Source organism: Agrilus planipennis, unplaced genomic scaffold, assembly GCF_000699045.2.
Source record: "Agrilus planipennis isolate EAB-ADULT unplaced genomic scaffold, Apla_2.0 scaffold102, whole genome shotgun sequence".
In the NCBI taxonomy this organism is placed as follows: domain Eukaryota; kingdom Metazoa; phylum Arthropoda; class Insecta; order Coleoptera; family Buprestidae; genus Agrilus; species Agrilus planipennis.
Genome location: NW_020439034.1, coordinates 332,769 through 344,251, shown reverse-complemented (window position 1 = coordinate 344,251; position 11,483 = coordinate 332,769). Strand labels below are relative to the sequence as shown.

At 32.1% G+C, this 11,483-nt stretch overlaps 1 protein-coding gene across 1 annotated transcript in view; it reads right to left on the bottom strand.

Moving 5' to 3' along the window:
• LOC108735162 (branched-chain-amino-acid aminotransferase, cytosolic) overlaps positions 1–11,483 on the bottom strand; it is a 22,092-nt gene that overhangs the window by 5,752 nt on the left and 4,857 nt on the right. Inside the window, exons 2-3 of the mRNA XM_018466996.2 lie at positions 1,062–1,190; positions 440–649 (exon numbers count right to left, since the gene is read on the bottom strand). Of these exons, the coding sequence (XP_018322498.1) occupies positions 440–649; positions 1,062–1,190 (339 nt within the window). The remainder of the gene's footprint in view (positions 1–439; positions 650–1,061; positions 1,191–11,483) is intronic.

Sequence of the window (11,483 nt, the reverse complement as noted above, 5' to 3'; positions counted from 1 at the left end):
AGATTGAAACTAAATATTTTTTTGTTTCGAAGTTGAAATCAAGGCATATTCACTGCCAAAAGTCAGTTAAAAATTTTCCATATTATTCGTTATTTCTTATTTTATTCAAAGTTTTTGGTCAAATTCCAAATTTTCTCTCAAACCGTATACTTTTTCTTTAGTATAGATAGTATTTATTTACCTCATGATATGCTGTAAAACCTAATTAATCACGAATTTCTAATTTTATGTACTCTTGTCTCCGATTGTACCTCCCAAACATCCTTAAGGAAATGCGAACATTAGTTCAGGATAGGAACAAGTCAAAGAGCGGAGGTGCGTATCCAACCAGTCATAGGACTGACGACCCTATCATGATGTTAATATGCATAAACAATTGCTCGTATTATATTTTATTGGATTTATGCACCTATTTATTTTGTCATAACCAACAACTTACCTCGATTGCATAGTGAAGTACTTTAGCTGCTGGATGCAACTCAATGTTTTCAAAAGGTCCAACATGAGGTTTTTGCCATCCACCCAAATCTTTGTGATAAGACACCTTGAACATGTGATCGGTGAAAATATGTCCGAATTTTAGATCTGCCACTTCCGGTTTCTGTCGAAGTTGACTGGGATCACAAAGGGTTGTTTGAAGATCACTGTACTACAATAAATTAATGAAATGTTTTATCCATTGCATGTATATATACCTCGTACAAGGCAAAAAATCATTTCTTATTCTACAATACGAATGACATTATGTATATACTTATTAATTGCTTCTGCTTTTTGTTTCAAAGAAGAAGGAAGAGAATAAAGGTATGAATACGTCTTATATATCGTTATCTATGCCAGAATTTAGCTACATTTTATCTAAATTTGATACCCGAAAGAATTACCTCTTCACATTTCAGGATATTTTTTATGCTCAGGTCCACTTATTGTATTTGAAAGTGATTTTCGTGAAGATTTATTAAAAATTTAAAATATCGATAAAAATCTCAAGGGCTCATGATTCTAATTTTATGGCTTTGCATTTTAGAATTTTAATTGTTTTTTTGTCGTTGTTGACTTACTTTAAAGGTATATTCGCTTTCCGTTTCATAATCCAAATTTTTAAATTCTTCTTTCACTTTGAGGTAACAGCTTCTGGCCAGTTGCCTGAAAAATTTGTGCTGTTGTTCTAAAACTAATCTGCAAGCGCACTAAAAATAAAGCAGTATTAATATTGTATCCTTTAAATTGGCGGAAAAGTATTTTAATTAAAATCTAACAAGCTTTAAGAGTAGGAGAGGAGAGGTCAATAAGAAATAGGCGAGATAGGTTGGTAGGACACCTTCTCTCCATGAAGGGCTGGTTGGAGACTTACTAAAAGCAGAAATTGGAGTTAAGAGGGATAGAGGTAGACCTCGATTAGATTACTGCTCACAAATAGAGGATGTTCTAGTTTTCTAGTTTTAGGGAAGGGATTATGCTTTTTTTTAAATTACTATCACTATCACTATCACTATATAGTATAAAACAAAGTCGCTTCCCGCTGTCTGTTCCTATGTATGCTTAGATCTTTAAAACTACGCAACGGATTTTAATGCGGTTTTTTTTAATAGATAGAGTGATTCAAGAGGAAGGTTTATATGTATAATACATGCATAATATAGTAGGGAAACACTGATAATTTTAGAGGTTTCTAATGTGATGTCGTAAATAAACACATTTTTTGCGCTTACATTTGCAAACGCTGGCTGAACCCTACGAGATAGATCAAAATAATGTACTACAATATTGTACATCTTAAAAGGGTCTACGAAAAAGTCCGGGATGGTATATGTCTATCTCTTAGGGATAACCGACAATAACCATTTTTATCCTTTACTTTTTATGAGAAATAATGACTTATTTACGAAGCGGTTGTAAGCAATACAGCATTAATTTTTGTCTAATTAAGTACCTCAAATACATTGTGAATTTAATATAGATCAATATGGCCCTTTACAGCATGTAATTTAAATGAATATTTTCGAAGGTATTACAAATTTAAAATGCAGGGACATAGCGGTTGCGGCGGTACCGGCCGGGAGGCCGGTTTGTATTGTCTAATGACAAAAAAACTGTGAATGTTGTATATAAAGACATTCTGTAGTATATTTAGTATTAGCGTTGCACCCGTGCGAAGCTAGGGCGGGTCGCTAGTCATATATAAATGTAAGTGAAAATAGAAATAGGTGCATCTGGTATTTGAGTTTTAAGGCGTTTAAATATGCCTAATTTTTTCATGTGGTAAGCGCCTTCACCATATATTACAAATCACAGTAGACATTTAATCAACATCAAACATTTAGGAAGTTCCTATGTAGGAATTAATTCTCACAACAGAAATTACGTATTTTTTATTTTGTTATGGCGTTTTATTTATTCTTTATTTATACATATTTTGCTTATTCTGTAATACCTACTCGTGCTACATCAGGTCATTTTTTTTGTATTGACATTAAGATCTTTCGTATCTTTTGCGGCAGAAAGTGGTACTTATAAATAAAAAAAATCTGCACGCGCATTGTACTGGAATTATAGTCATTTTATCAACTAGATACACAAGGTCATTGTTCAATAATACGAATCGGAATTACAATTTCAATGCCCCAACTAATGTCCATGAACTTGAACTTGATATATTTGCTAAAAATTGTTTATCTTCTTATGCTAATTTTAAACAGTTGCAATCTTTTTAATAGAAATATGAAAACCGTAAATTTCGATTAATTCCTGATTATCAAAAAATGTGACTTTTTCAAAAAACAGCAAAATATTTTTGTCGTTTTATAACAAGTGTTATATTTATGACTGCTATTGTTTGTAATAAAGGGCATTCCCGCTCGGATGGTGGAGGGAAAACGAGTGGAAGGGTTGGTTTTATTCAGTACCTAGCGGAAGCGAAGGCTGTGAAGCTGAAATTTGAAATTAAGGATGATTGGAAGGTATGTCAAAATTCTACGAGACAAATAAAAATTTGGAAGAACGTTCCTCATTCAATTTTAAAACTCCTGTAAAAATTACAAATCGATTCACTAAACCGTTAAAAACTTATTGAAATTTTAAAAAATTGTAATTTTACACGTCATTTTATGAAGATTCGTTAACCGAAAAAATTAAATTTATTTTTATTAACAGAAAAAAAGCTACCAGAAATTTCAAACTTTTATAATAAGTACTTGAACTCTGGAGAATCACTTTAGCGTAAGGTTATTCAAATTCACTAAATGGTTATCGAGGAAAAAATGAAAAATTAGCTGAAAATCTCGTTTTTACTTGATAATATAATGATAATATTTATAATTGTCTGAAATAAATTCAATTTTAAAGTTTTAATTATTATTTAAACATATTAAAAAGTTTTACGCTAATTATTAATAGAGATTGAATCTAAATATTTTTTTGTTTCGAAGTTGAAATCAAGGCATATTTACTGCCAAAAGTCAGTTAAAATTTTTCCATATTATTCGTTATTTCTTATTTTATTCAAAGTTTTTGGTCAAATTCCAAATTTTTTCTCAAATCGTATACTTTTTTTTTAGTACAGATAGTATTTGTTTACCTCATGATATGCTGCAAGATCTTATTAATCACGAATTTCTAATTTTATGTACTCTTGTCTCCGATTGTACCTCCCAAACATCCTTAACTGATACGTATCAGAGAGAAAAGATAACATTATGTAGAAAACACAACAAACTTCTTCACCTCCAGCTACTCACTTTTTTTTTTAATTTTCGTGGAAGAGGGGAAATGATCAAAAGACACCCAGCCATCAGTACGACTGAATCCGAAAAAAAAAAAAAACGAGTAGCTGCATATGAAGAAGTTTTTTATGTTTTTTACATAATGTTATTTTTTCTCCCTGATACGTATCACTTAATAGCACTTAACGCTTGGTGCATTGGTGTATAGCACTTATATTAGGTTATGTTATGATATAAAAGGTTCTCTTATAGCTATATGCTCCCCCCCCCCCAAATAAGAACGAAAACCAATCAGGTGAGCCCATCGCCTATACAATAACTATTTATTTATTTTTGCTCGAACTTTTACTTCTACCCTCGGTTTGTCCATGGGTGAGCAATAAAACACTTGTATGATGTTCTGCAAAGCCACGTCAACCCCCCCCCCCACCAGTTGAGAGTGTCATACGTCTAGGCATTTTATGAAGAATAAATTTATGCAGTTTATCTCCATCTAATTAATTAAGTAACTTATTCAATGACGCGTTTATATAAATCTGAAGGTACCTTTTTTTTCGTTAAACATTAAACATTAAGCATTAATGCATATCAAACTAAATTATTACTTACTAATTAGTTAATTATAAGCGGAAATAATCTTTCATTGACAATAATGTAACGTCAAACAATTTATTAGCGTCATGAGAAGATATCTTTGTTTTTCTGATATACAGCGTCATATTGTTGTTTATAAATAATTGTATTTGCCCTTTTCCGTATTTTTTTTTTATTAAAATTACCTACCGAAGATGGCGCCGAATGTTAAAACATTGTGTTGAAGTTATTTTTATGATCGATCTTGCCTTTCATCCATTGTGAAGAATGCTCGTTAATTAGATGTTTGTTTAAATTAATTGATAATAAGTACAAATTCAACGTTTATCTACACGATTAAAATAATATGCTCATTATTGTTATACATAAAATAAATAAAAGATATTTTGTGTTTGTTAAATATATTAATAAGGATAAACGGTTGACTTCTGTAAGCAATTTTTAATAGATCGTTTACTAAAATCTGCAGCAGATGTTAATTAAGTAGGTACGTCTATATATCTCGCACTTATACATAAATGTTTCAGCTTGTTACAATTTTTAAAAGAATAGCGTTTAATAATGAAATATTATACTGAAAATTCAATTTCTGAATTTTTTACTCACTACACGCTACCTCAAATTAATGAGGGAAAAACTGTTGCTGTTGTCACACCCTCGCCGGGAATCGAACCCGAGACCTTTGGCTTTACGCACCAATGTTCTGACCAGTAAGCTACGAGAGGTGACAACAGCAACCACCACCAACCGACCTACAAGGTTAACGATCCGTCGAACTGATATAACTATATACTGAATATACTATGATTAAACATACATACAAGTTAGACATCTTTTTAGAAGTGAGTTAGTTTATCGTTTAACAAGTTTAGTAAATGTGAAAAACACTTTAGAGAATTGGCTACAATATCAACTTTGTTACATTTTCTCTAAGATGTATGACCATTATTCGTACATACAGGGTGATTCTATATAAAGTCCTATTTCGACGTATGTGTAGGGCTCTATTTTTTGACTGTAATACTTTTGATAGTGACTCAGGCAAATCCGCTCTGTTTGAAAATGGCGAAAGAAAGAAAGTCAATATTTTATGAACTATTTCAAGAACTACCAATGATATTAATGATATTGAGAAATTCACGTACGCAATTGATGGAGGGATGATATTACATCGTTGTAAACAGGGGCGGCCTTAGTTATTGGAAGGTTCGGGGCCGGTAAATTTTTGCGAGGCCCTCGTCTTTGTGGAATTAATTTTAATGACGATACTTGAAAAATGCAAAGTGATTTATAAATAAGTTTACAGTTTAAATTAAAAAACATTGATAAAGACAAAGATAGCAAATTTGCGGCTTCTTTTAAGACCATTAAGAAATTCAAATAAACATTACTAGTATGTACTATTACTATCTACCTAATATTTTTCTAATTAGATTGTTGCGCGAGTGTGCGAGGCCCCTGCAAGAGCGAGGCCCCGGGCGGTTGCCCTGTTCGCCACCCCCAAAGACCGCCCCTGGTTGTAAATGCCAACTAGAAGAAAAGTTCAGGACTGAAAATAGTCGAGTATTTAAGACTAATATCATTAGTGTCCACAACTAATGCGTATGAAGGGAGTGTTCTCAGGTACAAGTGGAAGCATGTATGGTTGGTAGAGATGTGCAAAATGCTCTTTTAAAAGTATTTAAATACAAAATTCAAATACTTTTTTGATTTGTTACTTCAAATGTAAAATACAAAATAGATTTCTCTTTTGTATTTTAAATGCTAAATGCAAAATACGTATTTTCAAAACACTTTTTTCTAAATAGTACAAAACCTTGCAGGTATTTACTCATTTCTTAAATACCGGAGTTTTTCTGGACTAATAGTGTTTGCCATTGATGGAGAAAAATTACAGGTCACTTTGCATTAGTGAAGGTCCATTTTTACTTTTTAACAGTTCTTTATTAGCTTTGTAAAAAAATAAAATAAAAATTCAATTTCTTACCATTGTTTGAAAAGTATTAAGGAGACTAGACGTGTCTTTACGATTTTTTCTATAGAATGGTAAACACAACCAGTACTGTGTAACGATTTTTTAAAACGCATATGCTTTTTTATAATAAAACACAGTAATGTTAAAATGCAGAATGATAAGAAATATTTTAGACTTTTATCGAATATTTTTAATAGATATTAGAACCGATTAAAATACCTGCTGGAAAACGAAGGTTATAAAATACGTTTTTTCCAATTCTTGAGATTCCAAAAGTTGTGTAATCATTTTTATATTTTTCAAAATCGCCGACATGTGTCAAATAAATATGTAACAACCACTTTCGAGAGAGGAACAACAAGAAAGTAAGTAAACAGAGGAAGAAAATTTAATTCAATTTACAGAAAAGATGGGAGGGACTATTTATAAAAAGAAGCGTTACCTTTTGCTTCCAAAAATTGAAGCAATTCGTTCAAGGTGTATGCATAAAAAAAGCAAAGGAAAAGGTTTTGTTTCAAGGGTTTGCTTTAAAGTAAAAGGTTTTACATAATTAGTATTTACAAAAAGAAGCATTTGCTCAAAAACTAAAGGATTTACTTCTTAAAAAAGGAATCTAGGTACACAACAACTTTTCTCGCTCTTACCAACTTTTCAGTAGCTGCCCAGGCATTACACATCTTATAACGTAAAAATTTATGTATTTGTAGGAGTGTTTTTGCGTTAAAAAGTTTAGTTGTATGTAGGGTTGCCACCCGTACTTTATTATAAAGTATTGTACTCTATTTCGACTGTGCGTACGTTATACTTTACAAGACACATAAAGTACGCAAAAATACTCTATTTAAGACCTTAAGTAAACATCGTAATTTTGTAAGCGATTATTCGAAATTCAGAGTATTTTTACATCAATAATATTGCAAGGCATATTTACGGAACAACCTGATTTCCCAAATCTGTTCAAAGTAGTGTCACTTTTGCTGTTCGGCCGCTTCAGTATTTACAGAAAGAGTATTCTCTGTTATGAACACAAAGTGGCGGGACGACAGGAATAAAGCTTCATTAAAACTAATTAAAAATGGACTTTTAGTTTACTAAAAATCTTTGTTTGCTATGTTTAGAGGCTATTAATATATTTAAGAGCGACAGCAATTTGTTACTGGCTGCTAGGTATAAGAAAAAATATGTTTTTAAAAACAAAAAATAAAATACTTTATTTTTATGCTGAGTACTTTTTTTTTAACCATTTAGTCGAGGAATACTTTATGCAAAGCCTGAAAAGGTGACAACCCTAGTGTTGTGCTTGTTATGGCCGATATGGTGCATTTACTTACAACAAAATATTACAAACCAAGACGTACACCACGAGAATCAAATTTCAAAACGTTATTTAGATTTGAGGAGGAGAATGTTGTGCGATTGACGGACCACTTTCTTGACGCGTATCCTGAAACACGTGGAGCAGCCATCATGTCACCTGTTCAGAAAATGAAAATATTTCTGCGTTGTTGTGCTAACCGTTTTAAATTTGCTAACTTTCAAGTAAATAAGTAATGTATTAAACAAATAAAATAAATAGAGAAAGAGCAGACTTGGATCACTGCCCATTAGAAACAGAAGAAGCGCACAAAGAAAAGCAAATAGAAAGTTGGAGTGAAGAAGGAATAACGAAATTCAAGGAAATTGAGAAAGTGGAATTAAAATATTCTGCTGGAATAAGTTATGGGATTAATAAGGAAAATTAAAGGTTCGATAAATAAAAAGAAATTAAAAACAACGAAAAAATCCAGGAAATACTTTTTGGTACTTGATATTCAAGATTTCTCTGGACTGGATTTTAGAGAATTAATTGAAAGAGAGTTTCGTACATGCTTATTATATGTACTACAGAAAATTCTAAAATTAAAATTTCATTGTTTAAATCATAAATACGTCTGTTTTGTTAACAACGCCATTATTTAAATTTCAAAACAACTTTTGACGCATTGACTTGTTTATTAATGATGTTGTAACTAGTCTCAATTACCAGTTGCGTGAAAACCACTTTTCACTTTTCAATTTTCATAATACGTAAATCTAAACTATTCATAGGGAAACGATTGTTCTATGGAATAAATGCAGCTACTTACATTTAACAGGAAATTTCTAATAGACAACGAAACGCAAACGCAATCATTTTATGCGTACAATTTTAAAAGAAGTTACATATCGTAGTGAAAGTATTCAAACGTCAAAATTTCGAATTAAAGAAATCTGGAAAACCCTTACTCAATTACAGGATGCTATGAGATGTGTGATTATACAATTGGGTCAGTTTAGGAAGGCGAAGTCAAATGTTTTGGCCATTGTTTTAATTTTATAAAGCTTCCTAAAAAGATACAAGCCCAAGACATTGACGCAGAGATAGGAAATTTGGAAAATAACTTCCCTTTGTGAAGTAAGAGGTCAACTAAGAATGGATTTTGTAGCAATGAGATATTTAGAAGAATTTTTGTAGGATTAATTTCAATACATTTAAGTGTCACCCCTCGTGGCTCAGTGGTAGAGCAACGGTGCGTAATGCCAGGGACCCGGGTTCGATTTCCGGCGAGGGCGTGACAGCACCAACAATTTTTCCTCATTAATTTTAGGTTATTTGTAGTGTTTAAAAAATTCATTCACTTTAATGTAAGATTAGATTCCTTAAAATTTCGACCTAAAGTTAAAGGAGGTGAAAGGGAAACGTCAGGACTACATTTATAGAAAACTTTTGCGTTTTATTCCCACCATATGTAAAATGTTATCAGTGGTATACTACTGCCTTAGTATTTGCTTATATTATCTAAGAAAATCACACAAAAGCTTGAACTGAGACTCTTCCGCCCTAGTTACCACCACAGTGTATGTGAGGGTAATGTTTGGCCAGCAGCGTTAGCTGGTGGGATTGAAACATCAAAAAAAATTTTTTTAAGACCCAAATACAGAATTGATGGTATGAAAAACTTATGGTGTTTTATTCCCAACAGTTAATGTCAGAAAAATAATTTTTTGGATCTTCCCATAGATTGATTTCTTTTAATTACTTCATCAAATGCACTATCTTCATGCAACAGTTGACGCTTTAGCATGTTTTGATTTTAATTCTTCATTTATAAATTCAATAACAGTTCTACGCCATCTTTCTGGTCTAGGAGCCTAGCAGCGGCAGATTTTGGAGTAACAGAAGAACTTTATTCCATCAGTGATCTAAAGGTAGATTTGGTTCAGGGGAAAGTGTACGAATGCAGTGCCAATGTCACCTTTGCACCAACCCTTCAGATCATTATCATTACTCAGTCTGTGTTTATTTTTGAGGAACCAATGTTTGTGCTGTTTTTACCCTAACTTGAATCGTGCTTTACATTTCAGTCACAAATTATTCTGGAGAAACGAGACCGATATTTATAATTGTTAATAGTACATATGTAAATTGAATATTAACAGTATGATGTATATTTATAGGAATTTTAAATAAATAGACTTTTCTAAATATCTAGCTTTTGAGATATTACTAGAATGTTTAGAATGTGAGAAAATGGCCTGTACAAAATTTTTAGCGTACATTATTATCTACGGAAACTCGTTAATGACACGCTTTATCTCTTCGTTATCCGTTTTTTACGAAAGCGTATTAATTGGTGAATACTGACTTTGGTAAAACTTTGATCATAAAATTTTCTGAAAGGAAGTACTTTTTTCTTTGGCATATAATGAAGATAAAATAAGACTAGTGGCGAGTTGAGATTGGTATCGAGATATTTTTTTAGATGCAGTCATCAAAGGGCGGAACCATCTTTTGGTAGGGTATCTACCCTTGTATCATTGTACCAAACATGGCATGGGTTAGTTATTTTGGCCCAAACCTGGCTGGCTTTGCTTGGTCTACGACTGAACAGTCAATACTGAACCATGACTTGGTTAACAGTACTAACCCAAGATTGGGCAGCCTATATTAGGCCAAGACTTCATGATCAATATTAGCCCAAAATTGGATATCCAATATTGGGCCCAGACTTGGTGTCTTTATGTCATGGTTTCTGCAGTTCAGCTGCAAATAATTCTTCTATATATTTCCTTATTTGCCATTGACACTCGTTTTAATTTGAAAAAAATTGGTCTGAGCACACTTTGGTCGGTGCTAATACGACTAACTTCCCATTAGATAATACAGTTATTGTAAAGTACATTCGTTTCTAAAGTTTGAAAAAAACGCGGCACAATAATAAATAACAAACAATGTTTGAGAGTTCGTCATTTTATAAACCCATAAGAAACAGTATTTCGTCTGAGAAAACCGAATTGATAGAGTACTTGCATCAGTCAATTGGTAAATACTATTTTTTATTGTTTATCGATTGTTTATAACAATTCATTTTGTTATAAACAAATTTTTATTATAATATGTTATTATAATATGTTATTCCCTGTCTTGAATAATGATATTTCGTTATTATTGATTCCGTAACTTCATTGTTGTGATTAGATTAGAACGTATTTTAATTAAATTGTTTGTAATTAATTCGTTTTTTTTTTTATAAAAAAAAAACGGCTTGACCGATTTCGTTCAAATTTCTTTCAGATCTTCATTATGATAATATCTTTCGAAAAAATTTTGGTTGAGGGCGATATCTCAATCCGTTCTTGAGATATCGAAAACGAAAAAAATGCTGACATACGAACGTACGTACATACGTACGTACGTACGTACGTACGTACGTACGTACATACACACATCATCAAAAAAATTGGCTAGCATGCTACTAATATGTTAAAACGTGGAAATATAATGAAAATTCCGATTTCACTTTTCGACCCAATTACAATAACTTCCTAATGGGAAGTTAAAAAGACATTTATGCCAAAATAGTGTGTTTATAGTGAAAGATCAGAGCCAAAATAGGATTGCAAATAATTTTATTGATGTAAAATCAACATAAATTATTGTACATCAAAATATTTACAACCCCATTTTCGAAGTGGTCTGTATTCTGTCGAAACTGCCAGACGCGGATCGCGATTTCGATCTTTTTGGATCTCATCACCACGTCATTTGTAGTATTTTCTAAAACGCGCTGTTAAGACAGCAGGTAAAGGTTGGTCTGTGTTCTGTCGGAGCTGCCTGCGACGCGCTGATGAGATCCAAAAAGATCGAAATCGCGATCCGCGTCTGGCAGTTT